This window comes from Heptranchias perlo, chromosome 6 (genome assembly GCF_035084215.1).
Source record: "Heptranchias perlo isolate sHepPer1 chromosome 6, sHepPer1.hap1, whole genome shotgun sequence".
Lineage (NCBI taxonomy): Eukaryota > Metazoa > Chordata > Chondrichthyes > Hexanchiformes > Hexanchidae > Heptranchias > Heptranchias perlo.
In genome coordinates this window covers 25,574,205-25,595,901 of record NC_090330.1, presented here as the reverse complement: position 1 = coordinate 25,595,901, position 21,697 = coordinate 25,574,205, and the positions used below count along the sequence as shown (strand labels likewise).

At 41.4% G+C, this 21,697-nt stretch overlaps 1 protein-coding gene across 3 annotated transcripts in view; it reads left to right on the top strand.

Annotated features, from left to right (window-relative positions):
* Positions 1–21,697, top strand: part of pds5b (PDS5 cohesin associated factor B) — a 218,689-nt gene that overhangs the window by 71,064 nt on the left and 125,928 nt on the right. For all 3 annotated transcript variants that reach the window (XM_067985956.1, XM_067985959.1, XM_067985957.1), the window contains exons 7-8: positions 4,827–4,907; positions 15,514–15,654. In XM_067985956.1, the coding sequence (XP_067842057.1) occupies positions 4,827–4,907; positions 15,514–15,654 (222 nt within the window). The remainder of the gene's footprint in view (positions 1–4,826; positions 4,908–15,513; positions 15,655–21,697) is intronic.

The following is a 21,697-nucleotide window of genomic DNA, read 5'->3' as shown; positions in this document are numbered from 1 at the left end:
AACTTGTGCCATAGTAATCGCGCATCTATGGTGCACGCCATTATTGTGCAGAAATTGAAGGAAATTAGGGCATGAGTGATTTATGCCATTACATACACCGCACCATAGTTTGCTGGAACCCTCTGCACCGTTCTGCTGTTACCTTTGCTGAAACGGTGAGAATAAGATTATCATAGCTCTACCCACCATTAAAATCAATGACGATTGCCATTTTCTTGCATTTAAGCCAATTTTAATGCCAATGCCACTTACACCTTTTTTTTCAGTCTAAGAGGCTTAGCAGCAGCGTGATTAAAGGGTGCATTCTCTGATTGCATTTGAATGACGTGCTGAAGTGTATTAGCACAGAGAAGGTTAGGGAGAGATTTGATACGTGTTCAAAATCTTGAAGGGTTTTGAGAGAGTAAATCCGGTGCCAGAAGGGTCAGTAACCAGAGGAAACAGATTTAAGGTGATTGGCAAAAGAGCCAGAAGTGCTGTGAGGAAACATTTTTTTACCCAGCGAGTTGTAACTATCTGGAATGCACTGCCTGAAAAAGTGGTGGAAGCAGATTCAATGGTAACTTTCAAAAGGGAATTAGATAAATACTTGAAGCGGGGGGGGGGGGGGTGGGAGCTTTTGGGAAAGAGCGGGGAGATAGGACAAATTGGATAGCTCTTTCAAAGAGCCGGCGCAGGCACAATGGGCTGAATGGCCTCCTGTGCTGAACCTATTATGATACTATTTGCTGATCAGGACAATTATTGGGGCAATAAGTTTGTGGCATCATACTAATAAGAGAAACCTAATTTTTTTTTTCTGTAAGTTATTGATCTAATCCTGGAAATCATGTAGGTGGGGCTTGTAAACATAAGAACCTAAAAAAGGGAGCAGGAGTAGGCCATACGGCCCCGTGAGCCTGCTCTGCCATTCAGTAAGATCATGACTGATCTTCAACTACACTTTCCTGCCCTATCCCCATTTCCATTGATTCTCTTAGTATCCAAATATTCATCGATCTCAGTATTGAATATACTCAACGACTGAGCATCCTCAGCCCTCTGGGGGCAGAGTATTCCAAAGATTCACAACCCTCTGAGTGAAGAAGTTTCTCCTCAGCTCAGTCTTAAATGGTCGTCCCTTATCTTGAGACTTATGACCGTAGAAGGCTTGATAGGGTAGAAGCCAAGAGGCTGTTTCCCCTGGCTGGAGAGTCCAGAACTAAGAATTTTATACGTTTCAATGAGATCACCCCTAATTTTCCAAACTCCAGAAAATATAGGCCCCTTCTACTCAATCTCTTCTCATAGGACAACCCTCATCCCAGGAATCAACCTCGTGAACCTTCGTTGCACCCCCTCAAGGCAAGTATATCCTTCCTTCGGTCGGGAGACCAAAACTGTACACAGTGCTCCAGGTGTGGTCTCACCAGACCTCTATATAATTGCAGCAAGACCTCCTTACTCTTATACTCCAACCACCTTGCAATAAAGGCTAACATAACATTTGCCTTCCTAATTGCTCACTATACCTGCATGTTAACTTTCTGTGATTCATGTATAAGGACACCCAAATCCCTCTGACTACCAACATTTCTTAGTGTCTCTCCTTTTTAAAAAAAATTCTGCTTTTCTAGTTTTCCAACCCAAGTGGATAATTTCACATTTCCCCACATTATACTCCATCTGCCACCTTCTTGCCCATTCACTTTACCTGTCTATATCCCTTTGCAACCTCCCACAGCTTACTTTCTCAGCTAGCTTTGTATCAGCAAACTTGGATACATTGCACTCTTGTCTCCTCATCTGAGTCATTGATATATATTGTAAACACTGGAGGCTGAAGCACTGATCCATGAAGCACCCCACTAGTTAGAACCTGCCAATCTGAAAATGACCCGTCTTTTCCTAATCTCTTTTCTGTCCGTTAACCAATCCTCTATCCATGCTAATATATTACCCTCAATCCCATGAGCCCTAATCTTGTGTAACAACCTTCTGTGTGGCACCTTATCAAATGCCTTTTAAAAATCCAAATATACTACATCCACTGGTTTCCTCTTACCTACCCTGCTAATTAGATCCTCAAAAAATTCCAATTGATTGATCAAACACTATTTCCCTTTCATAAAACCATATTGACTCTGCCTAATCATATTATGATTTTCTAAGTGCCCTGTTACTATGTCCTTAAAAATAGATTTGAGCATTTTCCCTACGACTGATGTCAGGCTAACGAGCCTTTAGTTCCCTGTTATCACTCTCCCTCCTTTCTTAAATAGCGGGGTTACATTTGCTACCTTCCAATCCACGGGGACTGTTCTAGAATCTCGAATTCTGGAAGGTCAAAATCAATGCATCCACTATCTCTGCAGCCACTTTTTTTTAAACCCAAGGATGTAGGCCATCAGGTCCAGGGGATTTGTTGGCTTTTAGTCCCATTAATTTCTCCAGTACTTTTTCTTTACTAATCTTAATTACTTTAAGCTCCTCACTCTCTTTAGACCCTTGCTTCCCCACTATTTCTGGTATATTTTTGTGTCTTCTACTGTGAAGACAGATAGAAAATATTTGTTTAACCACTCTGCCATTTCCATATTCCCCATGATAATATCATGCATCATTCTGTTATCTGTTCAAACTCATTTAATTATTTCATTCACACCATACGTCTCTGGATGTGTTATTCATTGCGATAATCTAGTCACCCAAATTGACGAAAGTCTGATTAATTTCGAATGCAGCAAATTACCATTTAATTTGTGATTTTAAAAATAAACTGCACTTTGATTTTCATTATCGTCGACGGATGGCATCTGTAAATGGGCCTTTAATTGAATGTCAGAACCGAGAAACCAGGAAAGGGAGATGGAAATGATGAGGCAACATAATGGAAACTCACTTTATTATCAAGACATGTGTAACAGTTGAACATTCAACAACACAGTAAAACAATCTGAAGTTTTTGCCATTGACATGCCCCAAAATAAAGATTGTGGTCAGAGATATTGACGCATGCAATGTTGATGCTGAAAATATACAACGTAAAAGAAAATTTGATATGAAATCCATTGCCACTTGTTTTTTCTGAAAGTGAGCAAGATTTGAACAGTGCAGCCCAAGGAAAACCAACTTTAGGGAAATTAATATTCGAACCGTGTAGGAAGCCCCGTGAAAGGAGTGCATCAGGGAAAGGCAGCAAGGGAACCATCTAAAAGAGTCTCTGAGTCACTGGTTCATTGGCCAACTGTATTCAGTATCAGGGCGAGATTTTTTTTTTCTCCCGATCATCCATTTGCATTAATCTATCAGAGGTGACCAGCTGTAAGAAAGTGATAGCATCACACACTTTTGGAAAACTCAAAATATATCAACTAAAACATTACTGTTTAAGCGTTCTGTTAAAATTAACCAGGACTATGCAGCAGCACTATGAACAACTCCTTACAACTACGTGAATATGTCATCAAAAAGAACAAGCTTTTACTCACAACCATGGTTATCCAATGAATTTTTTCTTTCAAAGTATTAGTGTTCTTCAAAATCGAAAATTGCTCGTTTTGTATTACATTTTTTTGAAAACATTTCTTTTGGTGTATCAGAATTCGAAAAAGTGAATTATTTATGGAGTGACTGAATGTACAGCTGGTTGCTGCACCACTCCCGATCCGGCGCTAATTATTTTTCCAGCAAGTTGTGGTGTGGAGGATCGGACCGGACAACAGTCTCACTTCGGGCCTTGGGCGCCAATATCGCCATTGCGGCAAATTCCGGGAAAATGTTTTAAGCTTCTGTTTGCATTATTGTAAATATTTATGTCCAGTCATTTACAGCAATGCAATATTTTTATAAAATATTTATACAGAAAAGAAATGTTATCCAGTTCTGTATTTGATGCTGTGTATTGTTTGCTAACTTTATTCGGCTTATATAAAGAAATTTTCAGTCAACATTTATGCACAGATGGGGTTAGATGCAGTTGTTGGGATTGTGATACAGGTAAGTAGTATTAAAAACAATACTAAACCATACAGCTCAGATGGTTTCAAGTTCAGTGCTGTGTTAGGCAGGGCAGCAGTTGGAGCACTACAATGGGGAGTGCTACAATTGGCCTTGATGCCAGTAGGCTATGGCGGGTGGGTGGGGGGACAAAGCGAGCTGGAACTATTAGGTGAGGAAGGGAAAAAACTGAGTATCTGTACACATCTCACAGCTAGAAATTAGGATCTGGTATCTTAAGTTGCCTAAAGAAAGCCATTCGAGCAAACAGTTTAGATATTAATTCAAGAAGCAACTTGATGCATTCCTGTAGAAGGAGGGCATACAAGGAATAGGGGATAAAGACGATTTAAGAATAAGCAAAAAAAAAAGTGACCAGGAGGCTGATTTAATAACCACAAAATGCAAAAGGCTCCTTGTCATGTGTTTGTGTCATGTGTCCATGTCAGTTTACGTTAATGTACTTTGAATTATTTTTGGGTTGTGTAGGTACCTTGAGTTGGGAAAAAAAGGCATGTACACAAGCATTATTCCAGAGTCTATGAAGCAATGATTACTTAATCAGTAGCACTTAATTTTTTTTTAACGATGTGATAAGTCGATTGGTATGATTTTGATTCTGAATTAGCCCTATGTCTAAACGGTATAAGTAAGTACAAGGTGCATAATTTGAAAAGTGATGTGAAAATTTCTCCAAATATTTTGAAATCAGTAATCATGTAGTTCATTGTTGTGGACCAGTTAGGACTGAGTTCAAAAGTTACAATACTTTCTGTAAAAGCTCATTAAATTGACTTGATTTTATTTCATGTTATTCATGTCTTAGCTGTGTTTTTGCTTCCTTACAGAATCTGAACAAGCAAGCATATGACTTGGCAAAGGCTCTTTTAAAAAGGACAGCTCAAGCAGTTGAACCTTATATTACAAATGTAAGTGTATGGGCAGTTCTGCAAAATCAATGCTGAATCAGAAGTTGTTGTGTATTGGTTCTGGTTTGAGTTGAGAAGTAATTGTTGGAGCACCCTGATCAGTAATAGCTATCCCTGTGCCATAACCCGCTTTTTTAGGTTGTATTGTACAATCTTTCTCAAAATATAATCATGTACCCAGTGTCCTGTTCAAAGTAACTGTTGCACAGCACATATACCGGAGATCTGTTGCTCTGCCTGTTTCTGATCCTGTTCGGAAAAGTGGTTGCCATTGCTATCAGTTGGGTTATCAGTTTAAATACATGGTGTTGACATTACCCAACTAGCCAAGGAAAGCTTTTGCTGAAATGTAACATTTATCCTGCTATTTGTGGAGAAGTCATCAAGACCTTGTACACAGTACATTGTGGAAGTTAATAAACATAACTCACAACTGGAAGATTTGTGGCATATAAAGTCGATAACTGGTGGTGCTATTCAATGGAAAGTGGGAGCAACCAGATCTGTACGAGAGCTAGATAAGCTGGGGTTGTTCCTCCTAGAGCAGAGAAGGTTAAGGGGAGATTTAATAGACATGTTCAAAATCATGAACAGTCTTGATAGTAAATAAGGCGAAACTATTTCCAGTGGGAGAACGGTCAGTAACCAGAGGAGACAGGTTTAAGGTAATTGGCAAAAGAACCAGAAGCGAGATGAGAATTTTTTAATGCAGCGAGTTATGATCAGGAATGCACTGCCTGAAAGGGTAATGGATGCAGATTCAATAAAATTTTTCAAAAGGGAGTTGGATAAATACTTGAAGTGGAAAAATTTGCTGGGAAATGGGACTATTTGGATAGCTCTTTCAAAGAGGCAGTGCAGGCATTATGGGCCGAATGGCCTTATGTGCTGTTCCATTCTATGATTCTGTGTTCATAAATTGCACAGCTGAAATTGATCTATCGACCGACCCCATCCCACCCCACCCAGAAGACTGTGCTGTGCGTTATGTGAAATACCTGCAGAGGAGCATTGGTACATTCTGTTGTCTTTTACAATGCTTTGAATATCAGACTATCCAGAAATATGCGGTGTACTCTAAAGCTTGAACATTTGTGGTAGCAATATTTTCCACTGCTTGGGTAGTCAGAGGTGTAAAATAAATCTACATAGATTTCAATATTTTAATACTAAATGGACACACAGTGCAGCTGCATTTTTTTTAAAATTCAGTAACCAATTTGGGCATAGAAGAACTTTACATTCCCTAATTGTCTTGTCCTGAAATATGGGCAGCCAGCTTTCAACCAGTGCTGGGTCTAGACCCATACTTCCAACTTACTGTAGACATTTAGAAAGGGTTCCCAGCTAGATAATCTAGCAACAAGTTGATGCAGTTCCAGATATCTTGCAATATATCTACACAACATGCTTAGTATGTACCAATGGTTTAAGAACTGTCTCCCATTTTACTCATAGGCCATAATCCACACAAAGCAGCAGGAAATTCTGCATTCTAGTGTCCAGGTTTATGAAGAGTATTTAGAAAATGCAACTGTTGAACAGTTCGTGGTTGGATGAGATCTTATACTATGGACCTTTTTGTGTGAAATTTATTTCAACCCTTTAGTGCTTGTGATGTTGAAACCACCATGCAGCTTACACTCACTCTAATGTGCAGGGTCGGAGAACTCAATACTTAATGGTTGACGCATCTCAATTTCTTTGTCACTTCGAGTATCTGTAGTTTTTACATAAAAAAAAGTGTAAGAAATAATACATCAGAAATAGGAGCAGGAGTATGCGATATAGCCCCTCGAGCTTGCTCCACCATTCAATAAGATCGTGGCTGATCTTCGACCTCAACTCCACTTTCCCGCCCGATCCTCATATCCCTTGATTCCCTTGGTGTCCAAAAATCTATTGATCTCTGTTTTGAATGTTCTCAATGACAGAGAGCATCCAAGACCCTCTGGTGTAGAGAATTCTGAAGGTTCACAACCTTCTGAGTGAAGAAATTTTTCCTCATCTCAGTCCTAAATCGCTGACCCCTTATCCTGAGACTATGCTCCCTAGACTCTCCAGCCAGGGGAAACAACCTCTCAGCAACTACCCTGTCAAGTTCTCTCTAAGAATTTTATACGTTTCAATGCGAGAATCTCTCATTCTTCTAAATTCGAGAATACAGGCCCATTCTACTCAACTTCTCCTCGTAGGACAACTCTTTCATCGCAGGGATCAATCTGGTGAACCTTCGTTGCACCCCCTCTAAGGCAAGTTTATCCATCCTTAGGTAAGGAGACCATAAGTGTACACAATACTCGGTGTGGTCTCACCAGAGCCCTATGTAATCGCAGCAAGACTTCCTTACTATTACATTCCAACCCTCTTGCAATAAAGGCAAACATATCATTTGCTCTCCTAATTGCTTGCTGTACCTGCACGTTAACGTCCTGTGTTTCATGTACAAAGACACCCAAATCCCTCTGAATACCAACATTTACTAGTCTCTCAACTTTAAAAAAATAAAATACTGTTTTTCTATTCTTATCCAAAGTGGCTAATTTCACATTTCCCCACATTGTACTCCATCTGTCACCTTCTTGCCCACTCACTTCACCTGTCTATATCCCTTTGCAGACTCATTGTGTCCTCCACACAGCTTAATTTCCCACCTAGCTTTGTATTGTCAGCAAACTTGGATCCGTTACACTTGGTCCCCTCATCTAAGTCATCAATATATATTGTAAACAGCGGAGGCCCAAGCACCGATCCTTGTAGTACCCCATAAGTTACAACTTGCCGACCCAAAAATGACCTGTTTATTCCTACTCTTTTTTGTCCGTTAACCAATCCTCAATCCATGCTAATATGTTACCCCCAATCCCATGAGCCCTAATCTTGTGTAGCAACCTTTTATGTGGCGCCTTATCGAATGCCTTTTGAAGATCCAAATATACTACATCCACGAGTTTCCCCCTGATCTACCCTGCTAGTTATACCCTCAAAAAATTCTAGATTCGTCATACCTGATTTCCTTTTCTTAAAACCGTGTTGACTGTGCCTAATCATATTATGATTTTCTAAGTGCCCTGTTACCATGTCGTTAATAATAGATTCGAGCATTTTCCCTATTACCAATAGGCTAACTGGCCGAGAGTTCCCTGTTTTCTCTCTCTCTTTCCCTCCTTCCTTGAATAGCCAGGTTACATTTGCTATCTTCCAATCCACAGGGAACCATTCTAGAATCTAGAATTCTGGAAGGTCAGATGCATCCACTATCTCTGCGGCCACCTCCTTTTAAAACCCTAGGATGTTGGCCATCTGGTCCAGGGTTTTGGTTGGCTTTTAGTCCCATTAATTTCTCCAGTACTTTTTCTTTGCTAATCTTAATTACTTTTGAGTTCCTCACTTTCATTAGCCCCTTGGTTCCCCACTATTTCTGGTATGCTTTTTGTGTCTTCTACTGTGAAGACAGGTAAAAAATATTTGTTTAACATCCCTGCCGATTCCTTTATTCCCCATTATAATTTCTCCTGTCTCTGCCTCTAAGGGACCCACGTTTACTTTCACTAATCTCTTCCTTTTTACATACTTGTAGAAGCTCTTACAATATACAATCTATATTTCTTGCTAGTTTACTCTCATTCTATTTTCTCCCTCTATCAATTTCTTGGTCATCCTTCAATGATTTCTGAAACCATCCCAATCCTCAGACTTACTACTCTTTTTGGCAACATTGTAAACCTCTTTTAATCTAATACTATTCTTAACTTCTAGTTAGCCACAGTTGGATCACTTTTCATGTGCAGTTTTTATTCCTCAAGGGAATGTGTATTTGTTGAGAATTATGAATTATTTCTTTAAATGTTTGCCGTTGCTTATCTATTGTTGTATCTATTAATCTAATTTCCCAATCTACCCTTTGCCATTTTGCCCCTCATACCTCCTTAATTGGCTTTGTTTAAATTTAAGACCCTATTTTCGGACTTAACTGAATCAATCTCTAACTCGATATGAAATTGGATCATACGACGATCGCTCTCGCCCAGAGGATCCTTAACTATAAGATTACTAATTAACCTTGTCTCATTACACAATACTAGATCTCTAGTTTTTTTTATTTGTTCATGGGATGTGGGCGTCGCTGGCAAGGCCAGCATTTATTGCCCATCCTTAATTGCCCTCGAGAAGGTGGTGATGCATTCTTGAACCACTGCAGTCAGTGTGGTGAATGTTCTCCCACAGTGCTGTTAGGAAGGGAGTTCCAGGATTTTGACCCAGCGACGATGAAGGAACGGCGATATATTTCCAAGTCGGGATGGTGTGTGACTTGGAGGGGAACGTGCAGGTGGCGTTGTTCCCATGTGCCTGCTGCCCTTGTCCTTCTAGGTGGTAGAGATGGTGGGTATGGGAGGTGCTGTCGAAGAAGCCTTGGCGAGTTGCTGCAGTGCATCCTGTGGATGGTACACAATGTAGCCACAGTGGTTAAGGGAGTTAATATTTAGGGTGGTGGATGGGATGCCAATCAAGTGGGCTGCTTTGTCCTGGATGGTGTCGAGCTTCTTGTGTTGTTGGAGTTGCACTTATCCAGGCAAGTGGAGAGTATTCCATCATACTCCTGACTTGTGCCTTGTAGATGGTGGAAAGGCTTTGGGGAGTCAGGTGGTGAGTCACTCGCCGCAGAATACCCAGCCTCTGACCTGCTCTTGTAACCACAGTATTTATGTGGCTGTTGATGATGGGGGATTCAGCGATGGTAACGCTGTTGAATGTCAAGGGGAGGTGGTTCGACTCTTGTTGGACATGGTCATTGCCTGGCACGAATGTTGCTTGCCACTTATCAGCCAAAGCCTGGATGTTATCCAGGTCTTGCTGCTTGCGGGCACGGACTGCTTCATTATCTGAGGGGCTGCGAATGGAACTGAACACTGCAAACATCAGCGAATGTCGCCATTTCTGACCTTATGATGGAGGGAAGGTCATTGATGAAGCAGCTGAAGATGGTTGGGCCGAGGACACTGCTCTGAGGAACTCCTGCAGCAATGCCCTGGGGCTGAAATGATTGGCCTCCAACAACCACTACCATCTTCCTCTGTGCTAGGTATGACTGCAGCCCTGGAGAGTTTTCCTCCTAATTCCCATCGACTTCAATTTTACTCTGGCTCCTTGGTGCCACACTCTGTCAAATGCTGCTTTGATATCAAGGGCTATTACTCTCCTCTCACCTCCTGGAATTCTGCTCTTTTGTCCATATTTGAACCAAGGCTGTAATGAGGTCTGGAGCTGAGTGGTCCTGGCGGAACCCAAACTGAGCATCGGTGAGCAGGTTATTGATGAGTAAGTGCTGCTTGATAGCACTGTCGACGACACCTTCCATCACTCAGCTGATGATTGAGAGTAGACTGATGGGGCGGTAATTAGCCGGATTGGATTTGTCCTCGTTTTTGTGAACAGGACATAGCTGGGCAATTTTCCACATTGTCGGGTAGATGCATATGTTGTAGCTGTACTGGAACAGTTTCGTTAGAGGCATGGCTAGTTCTGGAGCACAAGTCTTCAGCACTATGGCCGCGATGTTGTCGGGACCCATAGCCTTTGTTGTATCCAGTGCACTCAGCTGCTGCTTGATATCACTTGGAGTGAATCAAATTGGCTGAAGACTGGCTTCTGTGATGGTGGGGATATTGGGAGGAGGCAGAGATGGATCATCCACTCGGCACTTCTGGCTGAAGATGGTTGCAAACGCTTCAGCCTTGTCTTTTGCACTCGTGCTGGACTCCGCCATCATTGAGGATGGGAATATTCATGGAGCCTCCTCCTTCCGTTAGTTATTTAATTGTCCACCACCATTCACGACTGGTTGCAGCAGGATTGCAGAACTTTGATCTGATCCGTTGGTTGTGGAATTGCTTAGCTCTGTCTATATAGCATGTTCCTCCTGCTGTTTAGCATGCATGTAGTCCTGTGTTGTAGTTTCACTAGGTTGGCACCTCATTTTTACGTATGTGTTGCTGCTCCTGGCATGCTCCCCTACACTCCTCATGGAACCAGGGTTGATCCCCTGGCTTGTTGGTAATGGTAGAGTGAGGAATATGTCGGGCCATGAGGTTACAGATTGTGGTGGATTACAATTCTGCTGCTGCTAATGGCCCACAGCATCTCATGGATGCCCAGTTTTGCACTGATGGCTCTGTTCTGAATTTATCCCATTTAGCATGGTGGTAGTGCCACACAACACGTTGGATGGTGTCCTCAGTGTGAAGACGGGCCTTTGTCTCCACAAGGACTGTGCGGTGGTCACTCCTACCAATACTGTCATGGACAGATGCATCTGCGACAGGTAGATTGGTGAGGACGAGGTCAAGTAGGTTTTTCCCTCTTGGTTCTCTCACCACCTGCCACAGGCCGAGTGTGACAGCTATGTCCTTCAGGACTTGGCCAGCTCGGTCTGTAGTGGTGCTACCGAGCCACTCTTGCTGATGGACATTGAAGTCCCCCACACAGAATACATTCTGTGCCCTTGCTACCCTCAGTGCTTTCTCCAAGTGGTGCTCAACATGGAGGGGGACTGATTCATCAGCTGACGGAGGGTAGTAAGTGGTAATCAGCAGGAGGTTTCCTTGTCCATGTTTGACCTGATGCCAAGAGATTTCATGGAGTCCGTAGTCAGTGTTGAGGCATCCCAGGGCCACTCCCTCCTGACTGTATATCACTGTACCGCCACCTTTGGGTCTCTCCTGCCAGTGGGACAGGACATTGCCAGGGATGGTGATGGGAGGAGTCTGGGGTGTTGGCTGAAAGGTATGATTCTGTGAGTATGGCTGTGTCAGGCTGTTGCTTGACTGGTCTGTGGGACAGCTCTCCCAATTTTGGCACAAGTCCCCAGATGTTAGTGAGGAGGACTTTGCAGGGTTGGCTGGGCTTGGTTTGCCTTCGTCATGTCTGGTGCCTAGTGGTCCGTCTGGTTTTATGCTTATGACTTTTTGTAGTGAGATTGTGCAACTAAGTGGCTTGCTAGGCTTTGCTCCTGAACGTATTGTCATAGAAAACTGTCTCAAATGCATTCTATGAACTCGTCCTCCAAACTACTTTTGCCAGTTTGGTTTGCCCAGTCTATGAAGATTAAAGTCCCCCACGTTTTATTGCATTATGCTTGTTACATGCTCCCCTAATTTCCTGATTTATATTCTGTCCAACACTGTAACTACTGTTAGAGGGCCTATAAGCTACTCCCTCACTACTCCCATTCTGTCCCTTGTTATTTCTCACTCATACTGATTCTGCATCCTGGTTCTCTGAGCGAAGATCCTTTCTCGCGACTGTCTTTATCTCCTCCTTTATTATTAAAGCTACCCCGCCTTTCCATTTTGCCTATCTTTTCGAAAAGTTAAGTACCCTGTAATATTTTGTTACCAACCTTGTTCACCCTGCAAACATGTCTCAGTAATGGCTACTAGATCAAACCCATTTATTTCTATTGATGCCATTAATTTATCTAGCTTGTTATGAATGCTTCTCACATTCAGATATAGCGCCATTAATTTTTCTGTAATGTCATCTTATTTTTGTTAAACTCTCAGTCCCTTCCTGACACACTCTTATTTTTACCCAAATCACTGCTACTGCTCTACAGCCTTGACTATTCTCTTTGCGCTTATAAATTTACCACTACCTGAAAACCCTGCCCCCACCTCATCAGTTTAAAGCCCTATCTACTGCCCTAGTTATTTGATTCGCCATGACATGTTTGAGCTTTGCTTATTTAAGAGAATCAAGATTCAATGATATACTTTAAATGTAGTCCAATCTCTTCCCTTCTCAAAATACAATTCACTCGTAAAATTGTGCATTTATCTTCCCAACATGTTGAGAGCAATCAATTTTAGGAGATCCTAGGTTTTAGAAATGGGAGCTTAAAGGGGCAAAATGAAAAAGATAATGCGAAACCTATATAAATAGTTGGTGAGCTTCAGTTAGAATATTGTGATATGAAAGGAGACCAGAGAAATTGGGCTCTGCTTTTGAACAGAGAAGTTTAAGCAGAGATCTGATCCAAGTATTTTAAAATTGAAAAGTTTTGGTGAGGTAAGTAGGGAAAAATTATCTTTGGTTCGTGAGTTAGTAACTGGAGGGCATAAATTTAAAATAATCAAAAAAGATGTTGGTCGATTTGTTTTCTGCTGAGTTGTTAAGACATGGAATTCAGAGGTTTTGGTGGAAGCAATGTCTATTAGTTTTTAGAATAAAAATTTAGCTGGGCATTGGGAAATGGACGAAAAGTCACGTCCTTCAAAAAAACTATGGAATGGGGACAAAGAAGGCAACTCCTTAATTGGGGAGAACTTGTGTGATCTGATGGTATCACAGGTACATGTACAGTACAAATGCAGATTATAGGTTCTGTTGTATCAAAATGGACTATGGGTTTAACAGTTCATTCAGGCTCTGAAGGACCAATTTAGTTATTCCTATTGAGATGAAAAAGATAATTTATTAAACTTTGATTAAAATATAGTATGCAGTGTAGCCTGGTGGTAAAGTGGTAGAGTATCCCTTATGTGACTTAGGTCCAGCTTGTGTCCAGCCATTTTGCGACAATCATAATTATTGACTAATTTACTGTCAGCCTGAATTTCAGTTTTTTCTAAAAGGTCAACCTGAATGCGAAACACCTATTTTGCAAATTTGTGGAGATTGCTGGACATTTCTGTTCTGGAATTGTTCATTTGGTGATTTGGATGAATAATATTGTCTTCCAATTTCAAGGGTTAAATCAAATGCTACTTGTCAGGCCAGATATGGACAGTGTTTCAATTTTTTTTTTTCAAACCTGTAAGCAAAGAAGTTGCTTGACAGCACTGAAAAACTGTATCCTCTCTGCAATATGCCGCTGAAGTCTTTGTTTCCCTTTTTAAAAGTTAACATTTGCTGCTCACTGCAGTTGCACGTGATAATATGTGTAATGCTGAATGAGTGTGTGGAAATGGACTGCCTCGTAACTGGGTGATGGGTGAGCGGGTCTTGGTGCGGACGGGCTGCATTTTGGGTATATTGGAATTTGTCGAGGATGGGAGGTGAGAAAATTAGAATAATTGAGCCTCTGAAGCATAAATATGGATGAGGATTTCATCAGCGGAGGCACTGAAGTCGCCAAGTTTTATTGTAGGTGACCCCTATTTGATTTGGCATTCTGACTAGATGTTATTCAAGACTCGTCTGAAGTTACGACCAAAAGCTGCTTCCCTGATTGATTTGGACCAAGAGATTGTTCTCCAATCAATTTTACCTGCCACTCCACCGGTGGAAAGTGGAACGTTGTCTCTGCTACTTAGCTGCCCAGTCTTTTGTTACAATGTTTTGTATATGAAGCATTTTAGGCAGTCTGAACAATTATGATTCAAAGATCCAAAGCAAACTGCTAAGCAAGCAGCAGGTAGCTAAGTGGATGGTTGATTACATTGTGCACTGCTAACATCTTGCAAGGAAGTTGTCCATGGGTCAGTTGAAGGTCAGTCTACCTGTTCAACACCTTCCTGGGCATCTTTCAGTTGAGTTCCAATTGATGGTATTTGTAAAGCTGCCACATCTTTACTAAGCATTAATGTCTAGATTTTACTGCTGTTCATGGTTAATGTTTTTGGTAGTTTTTTTTCCTGGCAATTGGGTTTGATTCACATGGTGTTACTAAAATAGAGTGTTTGAGTGGGAGTGTTTATGAGCACCACCTTTGCAGTAGAAAGAACAATCCACTTCCAATTGGAGGAGCAGGTTTGATGGGTTGAATGGCCTTTTCTCCCATGCTTTTTAAAAGTATTCACACACTGCAATTGCACCATCCACAAATAAGCAAAAATATCAAGTGTCAGCTTGACTTAATTGGTAGCACTCTCACTTCTGAGTCAAAAGGTTGTAAGTTCAAGACTCGCTGTGGATTTGACATAATCTAAGGGAATGTTATATTATCAGAGGTGCTGCCTTTCAGGGTGCCTGATCAAATGGATGTAAAAGATCCCATGGCAGTATTTGAAGGGGAGCAAAGTGTATTCTTGGTGTCCTGGCCAACATTCCTTCCTCAACCAAAACCACCAAAAACAGATTATCTGGTCAATCCTTTGTTTGCTTTTTGTGAGCACCTTTTCTACACTTGGCTGTTGTGTTTGGCTGCATAACCATAATTACTGCACTTCAAAATTATAAAGTGCTTGGGAATGTCCTGATGACATAAGATGCTACGTAGGTTTGTAAAAAAAATTCTTCTTACAAAAATGGAATAAAGTGAATGTGTGTCAACTGGTGTTTTGATTTTATACTGGTTGAGATCCCAAATTTTCTGTTTGTTATAGCTTTAACATTTGTAATTTGCATGGTTCACTTCACTTGTTAAAATAAAACCTGTTCTAACTAGTCAAGAATTCCAAGCTTAGAATATAAAATTAGTGAGGGGGAGGGAAGGGAAGAATGTTAAATTGACGTTCAGTTAGCACATGTTTGCTCATCGGGTACTTAATGAGAATTTTTCCCTTTCACTCCATAAAATATGATTTTTAGTCGCTTTCGTTTGTGTAGTTACAGAATTGATGTGAACCACAGATCATACTAAGAGTGGTATATTTTCTGCCAACAGTTTTTTAACCAGGTTTTAATGCTGGGGAAGACCTCCATCAGTGATCTGTCAGAGCATGTCTTCGATCTGATCCTTGAGCTATACAATATTGATAGCCATCTGCTGCTTTCTGTTTTACCACAGCTGGAGTTTAAACTTAAGGTACATCTATGAGCTCTTTTCTGTATGTTGCACATGTACTCGGCTGTCTGCTTAATCTTCAAAGTTACTCAATAATAAGTGAGTGTGTTCCTTTTTAAGTAAAATTGAGACAATCATTGACCATTTTCTGGCAGTACTTCAATCGGACCTACAAAATTTCTTCTGTAACTCAGTTGTCGGTAAGTTTAAACTTTTTGAGAACTGTAGCAACATTTCTGTGCACAGATCAAAAATAGTAAAATCCCCCCCCATTATTCTCTCTATACTGTAAATTGTTGTACGGCTTCAGATTTCTTCATAATATTAGAGACTTGTAGGTGTCTGTTTCAAAATAAACCTGACTAGGAGAAATGGCGTTCCCCTGTATCAAGGAAGCGTTTGTTCTAGGAACTGAAAGGCAGGACGGACAACAGGGGGCAAGGAAGAAAAAGCCCCTTCCATCTTGTCTCTCTGTTACACGGCACTCATAACACATCACTGGAGTCCTCTGATACAAATGCAGAATCCAGATCAACAGTGCTCAAGCAAGGATCAAGGGTCATATTTTTATGGGGCCTATAATTTATGGAAACTGTCTCCAAAAATCAAGAGCAGAAACTGTTGGAATTCAAATTTAGCTAGATATCAGAAGAGTTTGCATAATCTTAAATTGATGTGTTTAGAAATTGTTTGCTAGCCTTTTGGCATCTTATTGCTGTTGAAGGAATATATTGATGCATATTTGAAAGTTGTTGAAGGTCACATTTTAGGTCGTTAACTTTAGGCAACAAGAACTTTAGTCAAGTCTTTTGATTTGTGCTATGGCCATCTCTGGGATCAGTAAGTGCAAAATTCCCTGAACATTATCCATGGAGCAGCTGAAGCATTTGGCCCGTTTTGCCTGCTGGCTCTTTACTTGTGTAATGCAGAACAAATCCAACTTCCCTGCATTCTTACTATTGTCCTGTATCTTTCTGTGCTTTTATATTAATCCACTTTTCCCTTAAAGGATGCAATGGCCTTTGCCTCAACCACTGCCTGTGGCAAAACATTCCATGCTTCAGCACTCTCTGCATAAAGAAATTTCTCCTAAACTTTGTCTTCATTCTTAGTGACTGTTTGTTTGTTTTTGTTTAAATTGTTGACTTCTCATCACTGACTCCCCAGCCAGAGGAAGTAACCTTTCCCAATTCGCTCAATCAAAACTTACCTTCAGTCATCCCTTCCTTCTATAAGTGATAGGTTTTCAAAACGTAAATGTGCCATCACTTAACCACCTCAATTTACCTTGTCTTCTCTCTGACTTTGAGTTCAACACTGCATTCCTTGGCTTTAACCCAGCTTCTCTTTTTTATAAAACAAAAAGGTCTGCTTTCTGTGACTATAAAATACTTCAGGTACATAGGAAAGTACAGGACCAGAAAAGACTACAGTATGGCTCCTCCCAAAAATTAATACCTCTCAATCGCCCACTCTCTCATAGCTGTCCCTTTAATTTGTCAAAAGCAAAATACCGCAGATGCTGGAAATCTGAAATAAAAACAGAAAATGCTGGAAAAACTCAGCAAGTAAGGCAGCATCTATGGAGAAAGAAAGAGAGCTAATGTTTCAGGTTGAAGACCTTTCATTAGAACTGAAGACCTTTTGTCTTCATCCTGAAACGTTAACCCTGTTTCTTTCTTAACAGATGCTGCCTTTTAATTTTTCCACGTTATCTGCCACTGCATTCCATTCCACATGTTCATCATTCTCCGCTTAAAATAGTTAAATCTAAACTCCACCTTTTAAAGGTGAGAAACCAGGAAATTATAGACCTGTTGAACTAACATCTGTTGTGGGGAAGTTATTGGAATTTCTAATTAATGAATGACTGAGCACTTAGAAAAATTTGAGCTGATTAGAGAGCACCAATGTGGATTTGTAAAGGGTAGGTCATGTCTGATGAGCCTAATTGAATTTTTTAAGGAAGTAACTAAAGTGGTAGACAGGTGAATGTCTATGGATGTAGTTTATGTGGACTTCCGGAAGGCATTCAATAAGGTTCCACATAAGAGACTGTTAGCTAAAATTAAAGCTCATGGAATTGAAGGCAAATTATTGACCTGGTGAGGTGGTCGAAGACAGAGTAGGGATAATGAGTGTACTCAAATTGGAAGGAAGTGACTGGTGGTGTCCCACAAGGGTCTGTGCTGGGGCCTTAACTATTCACTATAGTTATAGTTATTAATGACTTTGATAAGACAATAGTGCCGTGGCTCCATATCCCTTAATACCCTTGGCTAGCAAAAATATATCTATCTCTGATTTTAGAATTATTAATTGAGCTAGCATCTTTTGCTTTTTGTGAGAGTTCCACACTTCTACCACCCTTTGCGTGAAGAAGTGTTTCCTAATTTCTCTCTGGCCTGACTCTGATTTTAAGGTTATATCCCCTTGTCCTAGATTTCCTCCACCAACAGAAAAAGTTTCTCTCTATCTACCCTATCAATTCCTTTCAAAATCCTAAAATCCTCAATCAAATCACCCCTTAACCCCTATATTCCAGGGAATACAAGCCTAGTTAACGTAATCGCTCCTCATAATTCAACAATTGGAGCCCTGGTGAATCTGTGCTGCACTCCTTCCAAGGCCAATATATATTTTCAAAGGTGCTGTGCCTAGAACTGTACACAGTACTCCAGATGTGGCCCAACCAAAGCTTTGTATAGTTGTTGCAAAATTTCCTCCCCTTTATATTCTGGTCCTCTAATTATAAAGGCTAACATTCCATTAGCCTTTTTGATTATTTTTTGTACCCAACTACTACATTTTAGTGATCTGTGTATATGGACCTCTCTTATAAATCTATTTGGACCTCCACAGTTCCCAGCTTTTCACCATTTATTTGGATCAATCCTTTTTAAGTCCAAAATGGATAACCTTGCACTTAACTGCATTGAAATCCATCTGCCACAGTTTTGGCCATTCATTTAATCTATCTATGTCTCAACGTAATTTTACGCTCCCATCTGCACTACTTACTATGCCACCAGTGCCAGAGTAAACAATCTCAGATTCTTTTTTGTATTCTCACAGCTCAGATGCCTAGAGCTGGGTATCTGTTTAGTTGCACTTTTCTACACTGCCTCCAATGCAGGATATCCCTGCTGCAGAGGAAATAGTTGCAGCATCTTAAGTGCCTCCTCATAACTACAATTTCTGATCTCTGGTTTCACCTTAGTGAATCTATACTGCACGTTCTCAGTGGCTTTAATGTTCTTTCTGTAATGGGGTGTCCAAAACTGAGTAGAGTACTTTTAACTGTGATCGAACCATTATGTTGTATAAATTAAGCATAACCTCTTTGCCCATTTACTCAATGCCCCAATTTATAAAACTTAACGTGTTTGGCCTCTTTGATGGCTTAACGATGTGCACTCATACATATTATGTATTGGAACTCCTAGGTTTATCTTCTCCACATGCCCCACACATTAATCCTTTGCTTATAGGCTACCTACCCAATATTCACAGCTACAGCCGTCCCGTTATTACCTCTAAAGTGACGAATTATTAAAGAACGGAGCAACAGCTTATTGTGGTCCTAAACCAAAGGTGATTCCTTGAAACCAAGAAAAATATTTGTATGGTTGTTCCAAAGAAGTTCAAGGGATTCTGACCTATTTTCACATCAAATTTGTCTACACATGTTCAGTGTATGTTAGCAAGTTGAAATGACACACACACACAATTTTTGGATGTGTAAAATCTGTGGAATGTTAATCCCTGTCAGTGTGGTGACACTTTCTATCCCATGTGGATTATTGTGGTCACCATACTCCAGAGAAGATGTGAAGCCAGTGAAAGGCGTTCAGAAAAGGCAAACACTACGAGTTACAAGTGCTACTTCTTTGGTTTCCATAATTCAAATCAGGAAGTTAAATTTTTGATCTTAGAAAAAAGCTCGAGAAGGATATATTATTTGTTTTCACAATAATGAAGATGGTCAAGATGGGAAGGCAAAAATATTGTGCAAAGCCCATGTGTAAGATGGCAGAAACGTCGAAAATAGGAGCAGGGGTAGGCCATTCGGCCCTTCGAGCCTGCTCCGCCATTCAATATGATCATGGCTGATCCTCTATCTCAATACCATATTCCCGCTCTCTCCCCTTTATGCCTTTTGTGTCTCGAAATTTATCTAGCTCCTTCTTAAATCTATTCAGTGACGTGGCCTCCAGAGCCTTCTGTGGTAGAGAAATTCACAGGTTGACCACCCTCCTGAAGAAATTTCTCCTCATCTCAGTCCTAAATGTCCAACCCTGTATCCTGAGACTGTGACCCCTCGTTCTGGACCCCCCAGCCAGGGGGAACATTCTCCCTGGATCCAGTCTGTCTAGCTCTGTCAGAATTTTGTTTCAATGAGATCCCCTCTCATTCTTCTAAACTCGAGTGAATACAGGCCGAGTTGATCCAATCTCTCCTCATATGACGGTCCTGCCATCCCAGGGATCAGTCTGGTGAACCTTCGCTGCACTCCCTCTATGGCACGTGTATCCTTTCTTTGGTAAGGAAACCAAAACAGCACACAATACTCTAAAGCTGGAGGAGACTGAGGAAGGGCAGCAAACTATGGTTCCAGACACAGTGAATGATGGTGACTTTGACCAGTGTGTTCTCTGTGCTTGGGACATGTCAGAAATCAGATTGAAGGAACTTAAACAGAAAGTGTTGAGGGGAGTAGGAAGTTGAGTGGCAGCAACGCGTGAAGGACCTTAGAGAAAAAGGGTAGGTTGGAGATGGGGCATAGTTCAAAAAATAAATTGACTGGTTGAGGTTGGGTTCTTTATGGAGACAGGTGGTGTTGGCAGTTTTCACAATAGTCACATGGATGAACAAGCCCATTTATTAAAAATCATGGAACCATTTGCCTCCCTTACCTTACTTTAAGGCCAGTACTTGGTTCAACCTAAAAATAATTTGATTGGCATTGTAGTAATCAATTAAATAAATAAAATAGTTGTGACAGGGCAGGAGATGTATTGCAGCTGCAACATGAGGGAGCTACTGGACAGTTTTGTCCAGGGCGACGACATCTGCGGTAAGTGTCTGCAGCTTGAGGAACTTCGGCTCCGAGTTGGGGAACTGGAGTCCGAGCTGCAGCCATTGCAATGCATCAGGGAGGGAGAAAGTTACCTGGACACTTTGATCCAGGATCACGCACCTTAGACTAAATACTGTAGAATTGGCACGTGGTCAGGGTCAGGAGGGTGTGACTGCAAGTGAGGTAGGTATGGGGATCCAGGAGGTAGCATTGCAGGAGCCTCAGCCTCTGCACTTGTCCAATAGATATGAGGTTCTTGCAGCCCTTGTGGACGATTGCAGGGAGAATGAACAAACTGGCCACGGCACGGTGGTTCAGGGGGCCATTCAAGTGGGGGGGGGGGTGGGGGGAGTAAAAAGGAATGTGATTGTCATAGGCGACAGTACAGTTAGAGGGATAGACACTGTTCTCTGCAGCCAAGAACGAGAGTCCCGAAGGCTGTGTTGCCTACCCAGTGCCAGGGCTAAGGACATCTCCTCAGGGCTGGAGAGGAACTTGGAGTGGGAGGGGGAGGATCCAGTTGTCGTGGTCCACATAGGTACCAATGACATAGGTAGGACTAAGAAAGAGGTTCTGCTGAGTGAGTTTGAGCAGCTGGGGACTAAATTAAAAAGCAGAACCACAAAGGTGATAATCTCCGTATTATTACCTGAGCCACGAGCAAATTGGCACAGGGTAAATCAGATCAGAGAGATTAATGCATGGCTCAAAGATTGGTGTGGGAAAAGTGGGTTTCGTTTCATGGGGCACTGGCACCAGTATTGGGGAAAGAGGGAGCTGTTTTGTTGGGACGGGCTTCATCTGAACCATGCTGGGTCAGTGTTCTGGCAAACCGAATAACTAGGGTGGTAGACAAGGCTTTAAACTAAACAGAGGGGGGTGGGGGGAGGGCTCAGGTGGGGCGAAGTTCAGATTGATGAGAAAAGACAAGGAAGTAGTACACGAAAGTGATGGGGGTAATGATAAACAGTGAGTGTCAAGAAG